The 22,996-nt window shown below is 47.4% G+C and overlaps 1 protein-coding gene across 1 annotated transcript in view; it reads right to left on the bottom strand.

Annotated features, from left to right (window-relative positions):
• The window catches only part of LOC149363149 (uncharacterized), a 68,405-nt gene extending 45,485 nt beyond the window's left edge, over nucleotides 1-22,920 (bottom strand). Inside the window, exons 1-12 of the mRNA XM_089573379.1 lie at nucleotides 22,735-22,920; nucleotides 19,435-19,584; nucleotides 16,687-16,911; nucleotides 14,734-15,141; nucleotides 13,174-13,577; nucleotides 10,321-10,511; nucleotides 9,337-9,376; nucleotides 8,482-8,598; nucleotides 6,531-6,644; nucleotides 5,499-5,579; nucleotides 4,690-4,767; nucleotides 2,522-2,699 (exon numbers count right to left, since the gene is read on the bottom strand). Of these exons, the coding sequence (XP_089429505.1) occupies nucleotides 2,522-2,699; nucleotides 4,690-4,767; nucleotides 5,499-5,579; nucleotides 6,531-6,644; nucleotides 8,482-8,598; nucleotides 9,337-9,376; nucleotides 10,321-10,511; nucleotides 13,174-13,577; nucleotides 14,734-15,141; nucleotides 16,687-16,911; nucleotides 19,435-19,584; nucleotides 22,735-22,812 (2,064 nt within the window). The 5' untranslated portion in view covers nucleotides 22,813-22,920. The remainder of the gene's footprint in view (nucleotides 1-2,521; nucleotides 2,700-4,689; nucleotides 4,768-5,498; nucleotides 5,580-6,530; nucleotides 6,645-8,481; nucleotides 8,599-9,336; nucleotides 9,377-10,320; nucleotides 10,512-13,173; nucleotides 13,578-14,733; nucleotides 15,142-16,686; nucleotides 16,912-19,434; nucleotides 19,585-22,734) is intronic.
• Between the last annotated feature and the right edge of the window lie 76 nt (nucleotides 22,921-22,996).

Here is a 22,996-nt window from a genome sequence, read left to right as displayed (position 1 = left end):
CAGCGGTGGTCCCGGGTTCGAACCCCGGACCAGGACGAATTTTTCTTTAACTACGAAGTTTCTGAGAAAGCTGTATAGCTTTCCTCTGTAGCCATATGGTTGCTCTCGGGTGGATGCCAATGAGTAATTACTCCCTTATGACGAATCTACTCCACCTTGGGGATTTCTCCTAAGAACATTTGACCCGTGGCCTAGTCGTTTGAGCATCCGCCTCGCATTCGGGAGGTGAGGGGTTCGATCCGCAGTGTCGCCGGGTACCATAGAGTTTCTTACTATTACCTAGAGGGAAAGCTGGCACCCCGTCTATGGGGGTTTGCATGGAGGCCCCTCGAGACCACTTCAGACACCATGGGCGCTCAAAGCATCATGGGGCGGTGAGCTACTTGTTGCGGAACTGCAACTTTTGGCCAAAAAGTAATGCAAAAATAAACGCTATTCGATAATCAAGAATGTCCTAACATTCAATATCCTGTCTGTAAATTGCAACAAACGAGCAGAGAAGCATATAAAAGCAAAGTTTGCCCAAAATGAGAGATGGCTAGCTTTCCTATTGGCCAAGTAATGAACACTACAAAAACTAATAATTCGTGATTAACAGGCGCATTTTTAAAAGTAAATATGTTCTTAAAAAATGTTGTTGCTTAGATATTTTAAGAGGTTTTTTTAATGGCATTTCAGAAAAGTGAAACCTTTTATTGGCGTCGTGTGTTGTTACGTTTTCACTACTATGGCTTCTGCACACTGCGTTCGAGCGAAAGTCGTCTGCGCACACACGAACAGCGTTTTCGGAATGAAACGTCTTGTAGTGCCACTCTATGTTCCCTAAAAAATAGGACTGGCCCGCAACAAGTAGCTCACCGTCCCATGATGCTTTGAGTGCCCATGGTGGCTGAAGTGCAGCGCCGCCAACTTTCCCTCTAGGTAATAGTAAGAAACTCTATGCCGGGTACCCATCTCCGATACCATCGGTACAAGCTTTCCCCTGCCTGGTGCTCGGTGTCTTTAGGGTGAAATGCTTGGGAAATGGGTCCTTGACCCCACCGTGAGTAGAGAAAACAACCTTATGTCATGGCGCTCTTTGGCCAGAGATGCCCTTGCTCCATAAAAATTCATCACCACCAGAGACAAGGAAAGAGTACTGTTCGAGCAATACTAGCGAAGTTTCACTTTAGCGCATGTACCGCCAGAGTGCAGGCGCAAAGACCGCAACGGTGAAAGAGTTGTCACCCGACCTTTTACCCAACAAGGCAATACTGTGCACGATAAATTTTCTATCTGCGTTTTGTTTGCAGTTGAAAGAGCGCGAACTGCCAAACAGTACGACAACCTTGAACCGTCGATGAGTGAAAGTTCTTCCTGAAGATATCAAGCGTCGCAACACAATTTTAGAAAATATATCTGAATAAGCGCGTGTCACTTAACCGTAGTTAAGGCGAAAGCCTTATACGGCCCTTTAGCAACAAACCCAGGCGTCATGTTCGGCGTCCAGGAAAAGTTGTTCAGAAAACTTCTGTGATATCATCAGCAAAGACAAAAATTAATTCGAAGGTGCGAGGTAATCGAACCAGGGACAATCAGATTGCGAGGCGAGCACGCAGTACATGGTCAACATAACCACACTGCTTCCCAACGAATAAAAATGAACCTAGCGTATGCGTTGCCTTACGACTGTATGCCAATGAGCAGGTGTGTGATTTTAAAGGAAGGAAAAAGTACAAATTAAAAAAAACTAATGATTTCGCTTGCAAAGCATTTAAGTAGCCGTAAATGCCCTCCATAATATTTGCCTGTAATAGGTACAAAAGAAAAATTGTTTTCCTCTGTTGCAAACTGCAACGATAAAAAAAATGAAGGGCTTGTTTACTCTTCTTGTTAATCGTGGGGAGCAGGGGGTGAGGGGCAGATGAGAATGGCCGTGAAGCGAGCAACTGCAACACTTGTTTGTTTTGATGATAACAAGGGCTTGGTAGTTTGGTTCCACTCGAACTACTGAGCCTCGGCTTCTTACCGGCTTTTTCACTCGCTACAAGGTTCAACCCTTAAAAGAAAATCAGTTTTCATTTTCTGCTACATAAGTTAAACTGGCAGCCATTGTTTCTAAGAGCACATTTAGGACTCATAAATGTACAAAAATATATTGCTAATCGTTTAGTTGAATACTGTAACAGTTTCAAAATTTTGGACCCTTCCTTTTCGTTAATGTTTCTGTCCTGTTAATAATATTTGATTTGTATCAAACATTCGCCGTACCATTTTGCAACTGCTCCTTAGCCGTGTCAAGACCGTCCAGTCTTCTGGAGAATAAACTATCGAATTGAATGGTAGTGGTTCGGTTAGTAACGCTGGCATATTGGAAATGTTAAGCTTTGTATCTGTGTTCTTCTTAAGGCCCTGAAACAAACTTTGTATTCAGCCATGTTCGTACCTGTGCTACTCGTCCGGCGAATCTGATGCTCGCTGACCGAATAATCTATAAGGCGCACTGTTGAATGCCATATGATATGGCACTGCGCCCACTCACCTTGGCTATCAAGTCCAGGGCGATGCCTCCCAGTCGCACCAGAACGAGCTCCCAGGGCATGCGACGAAGCACAAGCCGCCAGGTGACCACGTGTCCGGCCCGCATCGGATTGCCCAGATCCGGGGGAACTCCCACAGCGACAAGGGCGCACAGCGAGGACACGGTGGTCGCATCCGCACTTCGAAGCACGCACGAAGAAAATCATGAGAAGCCATTCATGCACTGCCTAAGCAAAATTATGCTATGAACAAATGACAGGTGTTGACGCTAGACAAACCGACGCTACACGCAAGTACGGCTATTATATATAGAGCCCGGGCAGCTCACCTTATCAAAGACCAGTTCCTCCAAATCACGTCAGCGTGAGGGCGAGAGCGCAGAGGAAAGTTTTTTCGTAAGACGTGGGAGGAGAAATGCTTCGTGCGCCTAAGGCGGCACTCATGGCGCCGGAGTACCCGAGTTGACCCAAACTCGGCTGCCGCGTTTGTCAATTTTTTTCCGGATCCCTCCACTACGGCACCTGCTTCTCTCTTTCTTCTTTCAGTGCCACCTTTCTTCCTTCCTGACGGCGCAGGTGGGGTGTCCACCGAAAAGTGAACCAGCAACCGCGTCTTTCATTCCCTTACAACCAGTTGTCAGTCATATCGAGAATAACGATGTTTTCCCCTAAGCAAAGCGTTGGCGTGCAGTAGCGCACAGTTGTGCCAGAAGCGTAGTGGGCCTCTTCAAAGCGTGGCGGCGGCTTGGCGTATTCGCCTTCTGCAACGGCTCATTATTTGAAATATTCGCGAATATCCACTCATTCAGTGAGTCGCAAACCTGCAGGTCACTACTGCGATGGGTACGCAGTACCCATCGCAGTTGCTTATGGTCAGTTGGGACACCGCAGTGCCGAGCACTGGTGGATTGGGCCCCCCGTCCATGCCCCAGACTTTACGTGACATATATTTGCGCTCCTTTTACACTCCTCTCCCCCCCCCCCCCCCCACCTCCTCTCGCTTTCCTCACGGCCCAGTTCGAGGGTTCACCCTGAGTTAAAAAAAGCCTTTCATTTACCCGTTACATCCCCCAAGTTCGTGCAGGCCATATGCACTTACAAGCGGCCAATGGACGAAAGATAGTCGCCGTAAACGCCAGCGAAGAAATCCATGAAAGTTTATGAGCGTTACACTGAAGTAGCGGTACGTTCCTCGACGGCTATGGATATATAACAGCTCTCGTGCATAGGCTCTCACGAAATAAAATCTTTGAGAAAACTGTCGCAAGCGTTCAAAACATAAAATGATGCATCAATGTATGCAAAGACATGACTTAATTCTCATGAACCGTGGAATACAAAGCTGTTGGACTGGTTGGCTGACTCCTCCTCTTTTAGAAGGTGAGTTGAAGAAAAAAAGGCGGGAGCCTTTTCAATTTCATTGGGAGTTCCATTTGATTGGGAAAGCGGCCGCGCAGGACAATAATTCCAAGTTTCTAAGAATGCTTGGAAAGTGTAGAGCGAGTTGCCGCGGTAAAAAGACGATTCCAGATTCCTCTTTAGTGCACCTTTAAGACTACAGTGCGTTAGCATATATGCGGAAATGGTCATTCTCATTCATAGATGGCGGAGTGTGCTCATACCACTCCTGGTGCAGTGGTGCAGCCGCTGCTCCAATACCCACCGGTGGCTGTTTCAAACACCCCAAGCAGCACAGATAATTGGCCCATTATTGCAAGTGGGTGATTTCACTCTGGTCTTTTGTATCGATCAATCAATCAATCCTCAATCAATCAGGACCGGCATTAATTTGCCAATACATTCAAAATATTGGGCACATTACATGTGCGGCAGTTTGCTGGCGGGCAGTTTGCTGACAATCTGGTGGCCAGATTACCACCTGCACAGAAGGCAAGCTGTGATGACGTCACAAGATGGCCACCTTATTTTCCGCACACAACGCCACCGCCACCTACTACAACGTCGACACGGACGACACCGGATTTTCGCAGATTATGAATATGGCTCTTTCAAGAGGCCGTATGTGTCTACCGCGATCCTGTAGAGGTTACCACAATTTCCGGAGCAAGGACTTCGGCTTTTGAATTAAAGCGCGCACGTTTCTCTGGTAATACTGGATACGCATGCACCCTAGAAAATGACTTCAACTCCTGATTGTATGAACACATACCCGATATATTTGTTCGTATTGGTTGCCACAGAGAGCCCGATTGCGGCGAGCATCAGGGCGCCCAGGATTTCCCTTGATCTGTGCAAATATCAAAGAAAAAACGCTTGTCAGCAAATTCCTCAATAAATCAGCGATAAAAGTACGAGCGGCACAATAATTTACCGATGACCTGACTGCATTTGAATAGTACTGATAACGAAGAGTCAATGGCCTAATCTCAGCACTCGCATACTCAGCGAACAGCTTCCTTGAGAGGCATCTCAGTGTGAACCGGTGAGGACAATGCTGTACACCTTTCACGACAACTACATCTAATATTTTAAGCAATGTTAATGTCATGGTTTCAAATAAAACTCAAGATTAACCGCTTCTTGTAATGCAACCTCTGCATTCGTACTAATAGTAGGCATAGAAGAAATAATTCGACGCAACTAACCGTTGTTGAGCAGTTCATACCACATCACATTTGCGAAAGAAATTGTTTCCCCCAATCGATGTGCTGGTGATTAGGAGCTTCAGTACTGTTACAATTTATATGTTGCCGTTTCGAGAGGGTGCCGTACGCCAAATTCCCTTGGGCAAAATCTGTGCGCTGTGACCGTTATTTAAGCTGCAGCGCACGAGAGAAATAACTTCTAGTTAGCACGCTGCATTCAATGGCTGCTGTAGCTCCCACTTGCTGTTACATTTAGCAACAGCGCCACGGCCACTAACTGCCGTGGGAAACGTGATTTGTTAACTGCAAGGAAGCCGATTTAATGGCATTTCGGATAACTACAACGCAAGAAAATCAACGTAGGTCGACTTACGTGATCTTCTCTTCCTGCTGCCATTTCTCTTCGATGATCTTTTGAATACCCACGCGGCATTCCCTGATAACGCCCAGGTCACTGCAAATTGAAATTACTATGCTGGCATGAGATGTTCTCCATTGTAGATTAAGGTGAATGACTTGTGACTTATGAGTGTTCCTATCGTAGGGTCTACGCAATAAATGTTCACATTGCGCACGGTTGTCATTATTCAGGTCAGAAAAAGCTAAGCTGAAGCTCTATTATATGCCACTGAACACAAGTGAAGATTGCGTGAAGAGCGCAGCCCACAAGAAATCGCTGTCAAGAAGTGGAAAGAGCTAACATGCCCAAGAGTATCGCTCAATTTTTTTTTCCTCGCTATTTCGAGCCGTGTCCGCTGTGTGGCTCTTCGGTTTTGTAGACGCACAACGCGCGTGCCAGAAGTTTAGACCAAACACTGATTGCTGCAACAAATGGGTCACTTCTCCCCAATTCACAACGCCTGAATGCTTTTCGTAAAGTTCTGACACCTATAAATACTTGCAGTGTAGCTTCAAACTTCGTGAGCATGCACTTTCGAACACCAGCGCGTAGAATAAACGCCCCAGAACTCTGTTACGAAAGGAATGTCTCCAGAGACGAAACGGCTTGACAGGCGAAGAAAGCTGACCGCACACAAAAGTCGCAACTCGTGTCAGTTTTTATGGGAATCAAATTCTTAAGGCTGTGCTGCATGAGCTCATGTGTTCGCGGAAATAATCAGCCGCGCATTTTAATTCTGATAGTTTCAGCATATATTACATGAAGGTCTTTTCAGTTAATTCAGCAAACGTTAATGGAGCTGCGGTACTGATTTTCACATCATGCGCGTGACTTAAGGGAACTCTATACGGACGGACTGTAGGCGAACGTACTTAATCCTGTTTACAGGCTAGAGATAGAGAGCCTTCTAAAAACCCGAGAGAAGAGTACAAGGAACAGTGCTTTCGCTTGTTTTTAATTGAAACCTTTATGCGTTCAAGGAGTACACCAGTGCTACAAACGTACTCATCGCGGATGTAGATGTAATAGATGAAGGCCCAGAACAGGACGATCGAGACAACAGTCACCGGCATCAGGAAGGTCAGGTACAGAGACACAAACGGGCTTGGCTTTTTTATCCTGCGTGCACAGAGGAAACGATAATACATCCATTTCAGAAAAAAAAAACTTCAAATAAATGTTAGCAGCTGACATTTCTCCGTAGCCGCTGACATCTGTAGTCTTCCTACCGGAAGTGGACGTAATAAACTCTAACAAAGCTTTGTCCAGTATTTGTCCGAATTTAACCTATAAACACGTGTTAGCTATGCTTATCGCTGCCGAAAACATCGCTAGGAGATGGAAGTTTGAGACCTTGTTCCATGGGCTGTCCTGAATGCCTGTCATCCAGTCGAGTTAAGTTGCGCAGGATTGCACGCGCGCGAAAAGTGCACGTGCATGCAAGGGAGGGAGGCGATAGAGAATATCCTTATCCAAAGCAAGCAGCTCAAGCTGCAAGCAAACAAGACACTGAGAGATCTAAGGAGCCTGTGTTTAAGAAATCAAAAATAAATAAAAGGAGAAAAGAGTATTAATAGGTGAGAAGGCAGTTTGGACGGGGGGGGGGGGGGGGGGATTACCATAACGGTGACAGCTGTCGCCATCCCAATAACATGAGAAGCCAGCCCTGGCCAATTCTACCCTAGGCTGGCCTGCACACCACTGCCCTGCTGTAGCCGTGCCTGCTATAGACGTGCCTCCTGTAGCCTTGCCTGCCGGCCTGCTAGCCTGCCTGCCTGCCTTCCAGCCAGCCTGCCTGCCAGCCAGCCCCACAGATCTCTAAAGGTGAGGAGTTAACTGAGTTTTATTTTCTAAGCCGATGTGGGCCCAAATCTAAAGATGCCACCAATATGTCGAAATCATGCGCTCTTCTGTTGGATTGTACCGACTGTGTGCGGCGGCGTCTGGTTATGGCATAAGCAAAGTGCAAAACCTGCAGAGAAAGTGCAGCTTATTAATGTCACTAAGGAAGATGACAGCTTAATAAAAATCACATTGCAATATCTTACAACTTTTCTGAACCTCCACCAGAAGGGCATGCGGCGACTTTGTGTGCACCTCCACGGAAATTCAGACAAAAACTACACGCCTCTCATCTCTGACCCGCGGGGCTCCAGGTTTCCGGGAAGCCCTCACTCTCTCTCTCTCTCTTTCTCTGTCTCACTTTTCCCCTTGTTCTCTCCTGCGCGCGTTTCTTTTCTAAATAAAACCAGTCTGCTGTGAACTTCCGTGTTGCGAAAATGTGGCTACTTTTCGCCCCTTGGGCAGACCAAGCTCATTTGGTTCGATACGAGATCGATAAGTTGGAGAGGGCCCTGCAAAAGTCATTCGATAACTGCCGAATATTAACGCTGTCGACTGTCGTTGAGTCCTAGATGTAGCTAGAAAGCTGAGATATCGTTCACTTGAACGACACTTCAAGCCGTCTTTGTAACAGGGCCATTACGTGGCTTATTTGCCACTGACCAAGCAGCGTAACGTATACCGCTTATTTCCCCAAATAAAATCACTTTTCACAATAAAATGCGTGTTAGAGATTATCCTGCAAGGCGAACGAGGGAACCTAGCTCTTCAATATAATTTAGTTTAGGCTACTTTGTACATACTTCAGAATCATACTTACAGGAGCCTAAAGTTTTTATAGCATAAACATATCGTAACACGCAGCAAAACATATCAGAAACACGGACGCATTAAATTCATACAGCCCACGAGACCACCTAGAGGTTATTGCGTAGCTTTCACGGGCTGCGAAGTAATTTGAAGATTGAGGATGGAAGGTACGAGAAAAACGTCACTATAGTCCTGTGTCTGTGCGTCCCAAGAGCTGTCTTTCGCGTCAGAACATTTTATTTTAGGAAATGGTCAGTTTGCGGATGTACACTAATATCCACACCTTGGCTGCACGTGAACGTACGCGGCATAATAAGTGTCGATGGGCAGCCTGATGCGACTCTTGAGGCCGCACTCGCCAGCCATGATGGAGGTGTAGGCCACGCCCACCATCAGCACCTTCTGGATCCGCTTGTACACGCTGCGTACAGGGGGGGTGGGGAGTGGAAAGAGGTGAGATCTCAAAGCAAGTAAAAGAAACTCACAGAGGCACTTAATTGTCTTATGTGTTAGCAATGCGATAGCATCAGAAGCCGTTGTCTTTACCGGAAATACCGTCACTTCCGGTCCGGTGACGTCACTTCTATCCAGCCAATAAGACAACTTTAAAGCCAATGCGCCGCATTCTTTTTTCTCGATGTTGTTTTTCACGACACTGCATAAATAAGTCAATCATCATCGCTACCCGCGGATGAGCCACTTAAGAATATCTTGGACAGGGTCTGTGCCAATAAAATAGTTATATGTTTCTGACATTCAGGGAAGTGTTCGCTAGCTAAATTCGGTACCACGTGCATTTCCTTCCGCTATGTGTGATGTCACCAAATTCAGGTACCTACCCCCGCTTTTCTATAGTCACAACGACGGAAACATTGACATCGCACTGTGCCCATGGTCACATTATAGCACAAAGCTTATTGCAAGTCCCGAGGAGAGGCGTGTCGTGAAAAAAGTTATCCTCACGGGGTGCTATGCTTATCTTACGTTGAATGAAAAGGCGTCTCTCATAGCCTTAGTCGCTTTGGGACGTTAAACCCCATAAACTAAACTAAACTAAACGTTGAATGAAAGCTTGAACCAGCGTGCTATTACTGTGTGTCATGTTTCAAGGCTCGTATTACTTCTGTGATCAAATAAGGGCATGTGATCATATACTTACATTTCAATGGAGGAAATCCTTGATTCGCTGGCACTGGCATCTGCGTAGTCAAGTGAAGGGCCATCAAACCGAATCAAAAGCGTAATCATGCGTACAGAACGCACCCGCACGTTACAGGACCTATGAATTGCAGAAGGAAGGTGCCAAAAAGCGCTTGATGACATGCTTGCAAAACAGCGCAAATGACACAGACGAAGTCACAAGATAGAACACCCGTGTCTTCATCCTTTCGTGCTGTAATGTGTCTTCGTCCGTGACATTTGTGCTCAATGACCAACCAAATATCCCGCACTCCTACCGTTAAAAGGTATACCACGTCCTTTACTTCCCGGATTTCTGAACAAAAGGGTGAGTTCCGAGGCGCTTTTCGCAGAGCCTACTTTCCCAGAAGATGGCCCAAACACTTGACAAACACGCACAGACACTCAGGGGAGCGAATGACTACGGCATGCTGTTCTAGAAAGCTTCACGAAGTGTACTAAATAAATCCCTGAGCCTCAGTGTTCCTCTCTGGGTTGAAATTACGACCGTGCACTGCACACCATTAACTATTCCTCCTTAGAGAGGAGCCGTATGGATGAGGCTGAGCATCCACTTTCGGCGAAACCTAGGAAAGAACAGTATACAAGGTTTAAGGTCCTCAAGCTTGCAAGCTCCGTAGCGAAGGCATCAGGGATAACTACATTCATATAGGGTTGTTTATTGAGCGCTGACCTCCCAAAGCACACTTTGCAGCTAGGCCGCCATGCGTAATGCGGTAGGCAAGGATGGGCTTCAGTTCCGTGCCCTTAGGCTTAGCAGACGGACGCCAAGGACACTGAGCAGTGGAGGCGGGTGAATGCGTAGGATTGTACCCCTCAGCCCCAGCATGCCGTGCGTTTTGGGCTCCCCAAGAGAACAAGCGCTGCAACCGAGCCCCTTCCTCACCAGGGACTGCATTTTCGTTCGCAAGTGTGTCTCGAGCTGGTCACTAATTCCTCTCACCGTGCTTTGATTGCGGCACCGGTGACCGGTTGGCCGTCCTGAAGACCGACGTTTCCGGGGTCACCTTCTCGTGGGCAGATACTTCCGGAGAGTTCGTGGCCGTCCAAAGGCCCGGTGGCACTGGTTCGCGGTTCGGCCGGTCGGTTTCACTGCAGGCACGCCTGGAGGACGACGGAAGCCGAGCCGCCAATCTGCCGATATTGGATGCATTAGCGTGGGAGAGACGTATTAACCGGACGCTTGAAGGGGTTAGGCGGGGACACTGCCCGTGCGCAGCCAGCGTCCAGTATACATGTATGCGTCTACGCTAGTACATCTCCGCTATGATAAAAGCATCTAATAAGCGAGTGTGTTTAGGCGCGTTTTCTCAAAGGTCGGGAAGCGGTGGCGAAGCTCGCAAACATCGAAGGCACCAGCGACGTGCGCACAGACGTCCTGTGACCGCAGTTTTGTAATTTCAAGCGACCCACCCTTTAAAGCCATCCAAGGAAAAATCTCAGCGTGGATGTAAATATGCACAAAAAAGGACACCAAAAAGCCTTACTGCGCAATGGCGTAGTTCGTTAAAAACAAATGATGTATAGTTGTGTTCCTTCTTATTAGTGGCATTCATAATCTATGTACGTTATTACGATGTTTACTGACAATTAATAATATTTATGTCTAGGATCAGCGATTCCTAAGAAAAAAATTAATGTTCGTACTTGTGCCGCTCAAATACAGTGCACTTCCCGTCGGGCTTTGCTTATCTCAAGCTTAAAACGACAAAGATTGGGTTGACCTCCCCTTTGCTTCTGTCTCCTCCCTATTAATAAGGCTTTTTGACGGGCTAGTTGGTACATATTCATATTTGAAAGGCTATGCGCTAAAAAGACGTTCACAGGAAGAAGGATAGAGACGACAGGAAAGAAGCGCATTAATTCCCTTCGAAATAGTCACTGGCTTCGCAGCTCAATGGCATGTGTACCGGACTGTTTACGAACATCTGCAGTGAACTATATAGATGTGATGCTGGAATATTTGGTAATTACTTACAGACTTGTTTTGTGAACGGTAGATAATACCAGCGGAATTAATACAACTGCACGCAGGTGCTTGCAGTTTACATGTGCCTTGATAGTCATCTCTCTCTCTCTCCATCTCGTGGTCGTTGTGTTGTACTCATCGTGAACTTCCATACTGAGCAGCTTTCTTTCCACGTACAAAATATAACACGTGAAAAAGTATTTAGTGTACTGTGCGATGTCGATCAGTGCACGTTAAGGAACCCCAGGTGGTCGAAATTTCCGGAGCCCTTCACTACGGCGTCTCTCATAGCCTGAGTAGCTTTGGGACGTTAAACCCCATAAAATTAAACTAAACAAAACCAATTCGCAGTTAGCCCCATAGTAGGAACAGAAACCTGGAGTGCGGCAGAACCGACGACCCAGCAAAGCAAAACCATGAGCCAACCAGCCTAAACACATGCTTTCGCACCTCTACTAAACCGAGTAGACGTGCGAAAGCTAGCGTATTGGTTTTGCTTTGCTAGTTCGTCGGCACGTCTGGCGACGATATAAGACTCAGGTTAAGCTCTGAACGACGATAAGCTGGCCTGGTCTCTTCGCGTCGCAGATGGAAGTTGATGGAGACGACGACGTGCAATGCACCGCGCGAGTGGTATGTTGCAGTTTAACACGAGGCGTGATCGGCTGCGGCTAAAGCCCCTCAATGTTGCGGCGATAGCATAGCGCCCTCGTGGAGCGGCCAGCGAAGCTGATGTGTTCGCGTCGCCGCTGATTCGAAACTATGTCGCGGCAATATTTATTTTAAGGTGAAAGCCTTTAATACCTGATACTGTCGTCCGTTAACAAAGCGTGCCACACGCGTTTAACTTGGGAACTAAAAATGATAGAAGAAAACCAATGATTTCTTCATATAGAGGAGGAAAAAATGAACCTAGAAGTCAAGTTAGATGACTGTAGGTTAATTAATTAATTAATTGTAAACAAAAATCTCGGAATTGCGCAGAAATAGCATGGAGGGGAGGAATAACCGCGTACTTGGACGAGTCTAAAGAACGAGAAGAGGACAGGACGAGCGGTAACCAGCAACTGAAGTTTACTGAAGTATAAACTTACTGAAGTATAAACTTCAGTTGCTAGTTACCACTCGTCCTGTCCTCTTCTCGTTCCTCAGTCTCGTCCAAGTTCGCGGTTATTCCTCCTCTCCAACATGTCAGACCAAGTGGCCCAAAGCTTCCCCTTGTTAAATAGTGTGGACGTCGATACAGCCACGAGAACTGTGTGACGTCACATCCACCGGAAGTCGTCACGACGTAGTGACAATTGTTACAAAATGGTTCCGAAAAACGTCGGATTTGTGTCAAATTAGATTGAGAAATGTGTAATTAAGCGTAATTAGCTCTAAATATCTCGAAATATGTACAATTTGGGTATCGATACAGCCACGGGAACGTTGTGACGTCACATGCACCGGAAGTCGTCACAGCATAGTGTCCTCGGCTTTCGCCTCTCAACACTTTAATTGCCAAAGTGTCCATGCAATTTTTATTTCTGCGTGGCCTGCTGCAATGCTAGGTTCTGCTAAGGTCATCTTCAAGGTCAACCTTCACACAAGCTCGCTGAGCCGTTTAAACCTCGTGGACTAGTGATTTCGCACCAAAATGAAAACAAGGTTGCGCAGGAAAAAGATGATATAACTCAAATAGGCCTGCAAGAAGTTATTCCAATGAACCTAGGCGACGATCAAAGAAACGCTGTAATGAAAGGTTAGAGCTCATGATCTTGGCTTTTCACGCTTGCTCGCGGGGCAGCACTGTGCTTTTTAATCTCGCTCCTCGTGCGGCCTTACTTGGACGACATGGTCGAGGCCTGAGTCGGTGTCCGAGGTCTTCCAGGGTTGGGCGGCGTACTCTGACCGCCAGGCGAGCAAAGGGACGGATGGGCGGAAGGCGAGTGCGAATGCGACCCTCCGCTCGTCTCCACGATGCTCTCCCTACTCCGGCTGGTGCGAGGGGAGGCATTGCCCAGGGACGACTTGGGGCTGGCACGTAACGGCTTCTTCACAAGAGAATCACGTGCCACCCGCAGCGGACACCGGGAGACGCCGGCGCCCAGCGCGGGCGTTCGCGTAACAGAACCCCCGAACGCAGGTCGAGCTAACTGTCCCTGGTCTCTGAATACCCCCGGCATGGACCGTGGCATTCGCCGGCTCACAGAGGACCACGCTTGGCGCGATGTCTGGAATCGAGACAGCTGGAGCCCAAGATAACAACACAGGGGTTACCAAGGGGAATAAAAACACATGTGTCCTCAGCTGACTTCAGTGATCATACCAAAATTACACATTGCGCAAAAGAACTTGTGGATTGCTGCTTAATTATGAGACAAAAGTTTTGAGTGTATGCAAGGGTGGACTTGGTCTTGAGGCATATGATGATAACGGGTGCTGCTTATTCTCAGCGTCCACATCGGCTGCGCATCGCTGCAGATCTAAGTATGCCTCACGATTCCACAGGACAAATAGTATTCCACGGAAGCCTCAAGTACTTCAGGTGGGGAAATGTTTGGACGTGTTGGTTCCTCATTACATAGAAAGCAGAGCACGGCAACTACAAAAGACGAGGCGAGGACAGGACAAGTACTAACGACACCGGTAACGATAAATGCAGCTACATTTGCTTTAAAGGTACACTTAAGAGGATTCTGAGCTCGTCTTTTTGCCGCGGGAACTTGATCTACACGTTCCCAGCATTCTTAGAAACTTCGTTTTACTGCCCTGTGCGGCTGATTTCCCTAATTTAAATCCGATTAAACGTCCCGGATCCCGCCTTTTTTTTTTTTAATTCCCCGCATACGGTGAGAGGAGTCGATTTCAGGCAGTCGCGTGGCTACTTTGCTTTCGCTTTTATTTTGTTTCTTCTAGGTTTCCGTGAAAAAAAATAGGTCTAGTCAGAGAATACACAGCTGCAAATTAGGCCCACGGAAATAAAAATACGCGTGGACTCTTTGCTTTCGCCGATCACTACGTATCCCTCCGCCGATGGCAGAACGGCAAGCGGCCACGGGACTGGGTGAAAGGTTGGTCGACTCTTCCCACCAACACTCTGAAAGTGTAGATCGAGTTCCAGCGGTAAAAATACGAGTTCAGATTCCTCTTCAGTGCACCTTTAATGTTGTTAGAAAGCATGCATGACGGAATTCTTGACAGCACAAATTGAACAAGTGTGAGAGAAAAGCCTCAGCCAGTTGGCCAAGGTTGCAAAGAGTAGTTTGTTGAAACGTTGGCGATCGGACTGGGGCTCGAGTCCCGCTCCTTCTTCATTTTGTGTTACCGTCGCTGTAGGGGCTCATAATATCCTTCATGTTTCGCTCTTTCAGCGTCTTTCAGTATGATACACAAGCAACTTGCCTCGTAGGGAGTCGCCCTGGAAGTTGCCGAGGTGCTAGCGGTGCGGAGCATGCTCGAGTTGGCTGGGGTCTGCGTGTCTGTCAACTCGGGCGCCTGGGATCGTCTCCGGGTGCGCAGAAGTCGCAGCTGCGGAGACTCCATGCAGGCCGAGCGCAACGCATTCACCATCTGCCTGACGACGTCGTCCATCCTGACAAGCGCCCACGGGAAGCCCGATCCAGGAAGCGGCAGCTCCTCTAGACTGGGTGTTCGAGATGCACGGTCCTTCGCGGCCGGCGAAAGGGCTAATCGCTGATTCAGGGGGTCGTCAGAACGGATGGCATGCACTCTCGCCTCTGTCGTCAGTGTCTGGGTCACGGGTGCTGCGCTGAGTCGTGCTTGCTGCTGGGATAACACTGTTGCGTCGTCCTGTGGTGGCAGAATATACGCGTTGGAAGTCAGATGAGTGTAGTGGCACACCCCATTGGGCACATGGATTTGCTTTGGACGTCCTGCGGATGTCCCGAACGTCCATAGTACGTCCATGGGAGTTTTAATGTCCACTGGGACTAGCTTATCGTCAAGAGACTTTTTTTCCTGAACTGTTAGTTGGGATAAGAAATATAAAAGCACGAGTAATCCTCAAAACCATTTTCCATTGGAGCCTCGAACTGAAAAAAAAAATTAGGCGCTCCTGCGTTTACGGTCTCGAAACCTTTGTGAGGTGACACAAACAACAGCCGAAATTCATTCAATGACAAACAGGATGTGGTCGATATCCACAGGAAGCAATACCTGACACGAAGCTGCCCGGCTTGCCAGTGTCAATGCCTCGGAAACGAAGCGACTACTGTGGTTATTTTAATAGGTGCTTTGAAGCCAGGTCACCAGCCGGTGTTCTCGCTTAATAGACATTTTTAGCTGTGCGTCCGCAAAAGCTGTGCGTACGCTACGGGCGGATCTTACGCGCAGTGCCACCCGTCCTGGCAACGACAGTTTTAGTTGGGAGTGGCTAGCGTAGCGCCCGGGAAGCGTAGAATACAGTGGCGCCATCTAGCGACAGCAAGTCAAAGCTCCTAAACTGTGTGCTGCGGAAACTTTTTCCTCTTTTATTAATGGCAGTGGTGGTTGCATTCGAAGGCTTTGTTTCTTTTTTAATGTAAATCAATTGAATCAAATGAAAATATAAATTCTAGCTCAAAGTTGGAGAAGTACTTTACCGGAGGTCGTTGCTATGAAGACAGTGTATGCCGTAGATAGTTAGGCTTAGCACCAAGAAATTCTTGGATTTATCTAAAAAACGATGACTATTTGTCACATATATCGTTATGGAGGGGTGAGAATGCACAAAATAAAAGTGAATACAACCGTTTAGACCGAGCTATCGCGTCGAAAAATGCAGCGGCGATGCAGTATTTGGTCCGAAGCGGGCGTGCAGGGCGCCGCCATGTTGCCAACGTTAACCACGCAAGCAACGCAACGCAAAGTCCGCTGGCTTGCGTACGTATGCAAGACGCAGGCTAGCGCTTGCGTTCTGCGCATGCGCACTACGGTCCCCGCAAGCTCCTTGCGTACGCTAAGCCCTTGCGGACGCACAGCTAAAACTGTCTAATGAAGCGAAGCAAAGTGAGCACTCTGGCAGGATCCACAAAAGCTAAAGGAACAAGAGCGCAGCGAACCAAATATGATGATGCGCCATGACCTAAGCGATAAGTGAGCTTTATGCAGTAGCAGGTCATCACCAATGCAAAACCACTACACCAGGAGGCATTCTCTTATGAGTCGTGGTTCCAAAGTTGCACTTGCTATTAAATTCCAGCTGCTTAAAATACGCCGCTCTCTTTTAAGCTTAGGCAAAAGGGGCACATTTTTTCTTTAAAAACTTAAAATAACAGGCTTAACAAGAGAACTGGTTACGGTCTGTGAGAGCCAGTTAGAGTACGTGGTGTGGCGAGTGTAGAGAGTTGCACTTGCCGGCATGTTGTCAGCGAGTCGGCAGATGCAGGCGGCCAGCAGCAGGGTCACGAAGGCAGCCGGCAGGACCAGCGACGCCACGAAGGTGACCAGCATGACCGAAGCGAACAGCCGCCTGACCCGCCAGCCTTGCGACCGGAGCAGCAGCAGCGACAGCCGCGTCCCCAGGTGCGTCAACTCGACGGCGACGTACACGACCAGGAAGCCCGCCAGTGACATCATCTCCTGCAGAGACAGAGGGGTAGTAAGGTTCGGGACAGAGATTAACAAAAACCATGGCTACTAAAGTCGATGTAGAGACAGAACTGCTGTTATGATAATTTACGTATCACTCGGGGTAAACATTGCAGACATGTAAAAGAACAAAAGTTTCCTAAGCGCTGCTACAAGCATTCCTTCTTCCTGTCCACAGCGAGAGAATGGAACAGACTGCCAGAGATGGTGCTCGCATCGGGTGTAGATGTGTTCTCTGCTGGAGTTCGTGATTTGTTGGTATAGTGCCTGGTATAATGCGCCTTGCATTTGTGTGGGGCACGGTGTTTTCACTGTCTTACCTGTTTCGTTGCAGCGATATTTTTGCGCATGTTTATTTGTTGCTTAGAAGTCAGTTCCATTTTTTGAAATGTTAACACTTGGCACCGACTGGATGGTGCTGGTGTTTTGTTTGTCGTGTTCCGCCTTTTTAATCTCTACCTTGTATCACTCCTATCTTGGTCCAGACCGGACTGATAGTATCTCTAATAAATAAATAAATAAATTCGTCGTGAAATTTTCTCGAACATAGAAAATCCGGCTCTACGCTTCAACTTCGACGGCTCTAATAATGACGTCTTGGCCGCAACTGTGCTGCGCCTCTGCCTGAGTGAGTTTCAAGACGTGATCTTGGTGGCGCATGCACAGTTTATGTTATTTTACTATTTCCTCAAGTCTTTACTGATCCCTTGGCGATTGCGTCACAAATTCTGAGAACCAATCAGAGCCGTCAGAGAAGTCACTGAAAACTTAACTTGAGTTTGCGAACCAATCAGAAGTGTTGTACGAATCTCGTGCTCGCTATAGACACCTGACCTGCTCATAGTTTCGTGATTGGGTTACATGAACACCATCATCGAAACCACTCAATAGGCAAATCAGAAAATAACAGTCGCGCTGGAAAGCGCATTTTTCATCTGTTGTTTCTCGTCCCTTGAACAACAGGGCAACTAGAAATCTGACGAGAAAAAAACGTTAACGCATTGACGAAAATTTATTCACAGAATGAATAACACATCGCGGGCTAGTTGGTTCATCACAAGGCCGAACAGCGCAAGCAACACAGGGACAAGAAAGTAGACGAGACACACACAGCGCTGACCTTACAACTGAAGATTTATTTTTCCAGACACTTTGGTAAATATACAGCAGCATCAAGAAAATAAGAGCAACCGAGTCTGATAAACAGTCATCGCCACCAAAAGTCACACAGGAGAACTCATATTATCCAGCTACCGATAGAAACTGCAATTCTTTATCTATAAGGGCTATGAAGGGGGTGCTGACACAACTCTTTAAAGCCACGCGAGAAATCATTGAAGCCATAAAAATAACGCATCTTAAAGAGAGTTGTGTCAGCACCCCCTCCATAGCTCTTAATAGATAAAGAATTCCAGTTCTTATCTGTAGCTGGATAATCTCAGTTCTCCTGTGGGACTTCTGGTGGCGATGACTGTGTATCAGACCGGGTTGCTCTTATTTTCTTGATGCTGCTGTATATTTACCAAAGTGCCTGGAAAAATAAACCTTCAGTTGTAAGGTCAGCGCTGTGTGTGTCTCGTCTTCTTTCTTGTACCTGTGTAGCTTGCGCTGTTCTGCCTTGTTTATTTAGAGGTCTTTACAAAAATTCAAAATTAGCCCCACTCTGCATGTCGTTTCTAAGCATCGAGGAAAGGCACGTAAATACACAACGTTCTCGAGATGATCCTGAGTCCACGCAGCCAACAGTCATCGCCGCGCGTTTGAGAAGCGGCATTCACTCTTCTGCCCTCCGCTTCTTCACGGGTTCTCGCAGCCTATCTACCGCGTGACCTGCTTGCTTTGTCGCTGTTCCTCACACACCACCTGCGCCCACTTACAGATCACATCCGCACCTCGATTCTTATCCGGCCGTTCATACTCCTCCTACCATGTTACCCGCCGCAGTGTCTAACGCCATTGGTGTTCGCCTGGTGAGCTCAAGGTCGCGGCGCCGCATTTAGATGGGGACAGAATCCATAAATGCCCGTGTGCTGTGCGATGTCTGTGCATGTTGCGAAACCCGAGATGGTCGAATTAAGTCCGGAGCCCTCCACTACGGTGGCTCTCATAGCCCACGTGTAGCTAAGACGTTAAATTGCGCATGCCAAACCCCACACCCTCGTCTCACGCTAGACTGACGCTGTAACTCTCTTATCGGCCGTTTGGTCACGGAGTTTACTTAGTTACGCAAATATATGTCGAGCTGCGTGCAGATTATCACCTGTCTGAACTACTGATGCCGCTCTAGCCGCTGCTTCACCACAACCTCCTACAAATTATTTAGATAATTAACCATCGCTTTGTAATCTATTGGCCATGATGATTACTGTACTACATGCGGCATGTGTATGCGCCCCCACCCTCCCGTACACACACGCATGCAGCGTCCGTTGAACTCATAACGCCGAGGGCATATCACTCCCGTTTGTGGTGACTGAGTCAAGGCCTTGAAAGTTGCGGCTGCGTTGCACCTACCGCAGAAGCACTGGTGAGAAGGTCCGCGTAGTCTGTCTGGGACACGCCGATCAAGGCGGCACCTACCCACGGGCACATGGACACCACGGCTAGCGGGAGTGTCTCGAGAACCGTGAACAGCGTCACCAGAAGCACGGCGTACAACAGCACCTGCGCACGACGCGGTACACACTGCACGTCTATCCCACTTCGTGCAACAGACCCGTATCAACGCTCGTTTAGCGAAATTATTTTTTCTTTCTTTTTGCTAAGACGAAAATTTTCACCTTAACCACAGCTAACAGCATGCGAGACCTACTGCGCAAATAGCTTCGTAGCTGGCGGCGCTGAAGTGCATGACGCAACAGCAAACTGCTGGTATCGCTTACTAGCCTCTGAAACTTTGAGTCTAGAAACTATATGGGCGCATTAAGGAATGCAAACACTTACACTCTAACCCAGAACAGGGTCAAATGGAAGTAACTGCACCATTAAACCCTCCCGACGATTGAATGCAAAACCTTTTTATTATTATATGCCCCTTGCAATTTGCTCAAGGCAGCAGTGCGTGCGTGCGGCCCGCCATACCTAAGACGAACGAGTTGACGAAGCGTCTGAAGACATTTGCAGATACGCTGTCGATGTACCTACGTGAAAGTGGATCATAACACGTGGGACGAAGTCTTGCCCCATGTCACGTTTGTGTACAATACGGCAATCCAGGAAACGATCAACATGGCACCGATCTAGCCTAGCTTGTGGTTGATTATTTTTTTTTAGACGAGCGATTAGTTCGTGCTGTGACTAACTATTACTGGCGTCCCTTTGTAATTAGTCGCTGAGAAAGAAGTGGCTGGTGTTTTGAGATAGTAATGTTTTCTACTGATATAAAACTGCCATCTGCAGTGTTTTATTTGGGTAGGACTGGACAGCAGACAGGGAGCGTTTGAGAAGGCATGATCTGAGGTCAACACAGAGATTAAGAACAGGGGAACTTTATCACAATCATTCAAAGCACATCAGTACTCATTATCATCACTTAAAGCTAAGGCTTTGAGATATGATAATCAATTGAATTTACCAAATACGTATAACGGACACTGGTAGTCGACCATCTGCTGACCTAGCAGGTAACAATTTCCACTGCTACAAGGCACGGTTTAACTTGTGCAAGTGCAGCAGAAACAAATGCATTGCAACAAGCAGCTTCAACATAAAATAACAAATAAATAGACCCAGCCATCCTTTTGCTTCATTCGGTACAGTAGACGGGTTTACCGCTGAGAAATAAAAACAAAATTAGAGGTCACTGCGGCGAACCGCAGTGGCATTCCACTGCACCTCCAAACCTCCACTGCACTCGTCGTCTTTCTTTGCCTCTCTTTATAATTTTCTTTTTGGTTAACTACTGAAATGGCGTAATTATCTCAGGCTTTCATTAAAGATTGATTTATGTACTCTGCTTACACCTTCTTTTATCTCAATAAACCATTTTGGTTTTTCAAACTTCGCGCCGTGGTTGCCTTCACGTCCACTTACTGCATCCCCGTCCAGCCTATTCAACAACCCAATGGTTTTTTGCTGATAATTGACTAATTATTCTGTGTCAATTAAATTTTTTGTTCGATTAATTATCACTCATCAAATACATTTCATATCTTGTGTTTTTAAGTTTTTAACTGAAGCAGGTTTCCTCAACAAAATATAGATCATGACCCATAGCTTCGCATGATGTCCCTCAGCCACTTCCTCATTCGTGAGGAAAAGGCTGAGGCTTTTATTTGATTGGTCGGGATCCTCGGCATACTTGCCCAGCCAAGGATGGCCGCTGAGGCTACCTGACCTTTTTAAAGCTTTTACCATTAGCCATTCCTAAACCTCGTTTTCCCCGTTATTACTAGGTAGTTAAATTTTTAGGCCCTTTAACCCACTGAGAGCTTCCACATTTTTATTAAATCCCACAGAAAACAGTTCCTATACCTTGCGTTTGGCGCATGATGGCCTTAGCTGCCTATGTGCCATTAAACCCAACACAACAACAAATACATTTCAATTCATTTCAAACTTTATTTTCAATCATTTGCCTATTTTTCCGCTATTTTGCCGTCCACGGCTGTTTTCCCGTCCACTCACTATATCGACGTCTGCGCTATTTCGACGTTTTTTCAACATTTTTGGCCCTAATTAATCAGCTAATCATCCTGCGGACAATTTTTTTTTTTTGGCGCAGCATCCTCGTATCATCCTCTTTCTATTACAACCACTCGTTTGATGGCGTGTTTGAGCATTTGTGACGTTCTCACGTCAAAAATACTGCGGACACGTTTTGCGGACACGTTTTGGTGGCCCGACCCCGCCGACACAGCCTAGAAATGCTTTCGCATTTATAAATCTCTATTTTTAGCCTCGAATCGCCGAATAAATGAAAGCGTCATGATGGGCCAATTCATTCCACGTAGTATCCGTTGTTTCGCTCTAGAAGACGCAGCGACGGGAGCAGGAAAGGAACGCCTCTTGTGCACTCGTGTTCAACTGCAGACCTTGGTTTTCGTTTGAACGTTGCTAAAAACTACGGGGGCACTTCGGCAGCCTAAAGTGCGCTAGGTGAAAGCCTTTGTCGCGCTACTTCGACTGCCCAACACTCGTTATGTTTGTTACGCCTGCACCGCTTGGGAGCCATCCTCCTCCACTAGCTGCCGCACACCGACTGACGACGGAGCAGCGCTCGAAGGCGCCGCGCCGACAGCTCCTCCTGTCGACGAAGATGGCGTCACCTTTGGCAGCTGCGCTCGTCGATGAGTCACCCCAGGCGCTAGATGTAACGCCGGACGGACAGACGGACGGACGGGAGAATAAGCCATTAGAGGCTTTCGCCTTAATATAGCCACTCGTAGCGTAGTAATTAACTGCCGTAGCCAACAAACCGCGTTTCCTACCTGTGACAAACCGCTAACGACAGTTGAGTATTGTGTTCAATGCACAATTCAATGAGTGCCGTCCTTGGACAAGACCATTCTGTGGAACAGCAGATAAATTGAGAACAACGCGGCAATGTTTCGATGTGAACTTCTTACGCCCAGGCACCACTGGATGGGTGCGGATGGATGGGTGCGAATACGTGGGGCTGGGTAGCTGTGAAGGGATATTGGAGAGGCATTTACCTTGCAGTAGACTAGTAAGGCTGATTTTGATGATGATGATGATGATGATGATGAATAACGTCCTAAAGAGGCCTTCTTAACAGACAAATATGCGTTTAGTAAACCGTTTTCTTTTCTTTTTTCTTTTGATGTGGTGGTTGCAAGGTGTTCCATATCTCACCAGGTTGTCGAAGAATAGCAGCGGTGCCAGGAAGAAGGGAGCAGTGACCCCCAGGTAACTTTTGATTCTGCCGGCCATGGTGGCCCGTAAGAGGTCCCGCCCACGGCACGGAAGCGTCTCGCGTCACCTTCAGCAGTACTGCTTCAATAAGTGGAGTCCACTCCTTGTGAGCCAGCGCAGGTTTGGCGATCTGCAGAGCCAGGGAAGATAATGTTTCTACGATTACTAACACGAGGGATTATCAGTGGTTTCTGCCTTCTTC

The sequence above is a fragment of the Amblyomma mixtum genome, chromosome 2, assembly GCF_055824585.1.
Source record: "Amblyomma mixtum isolate Tamu chromosome 2, ASM5582458v1, whole genome shotgun sequence".
Taxonomy (NCBI): Eukaryota; Metazoa; Arthropoda; class Arachnida; order Ixodida; family Ixodidae; genus Amblyomma; species Amblyomma mixtum.
Note: the sequence above shows the minus strand (reverse complement) of the source record. Positions and strands in the feature narration are given on the sequence as shown.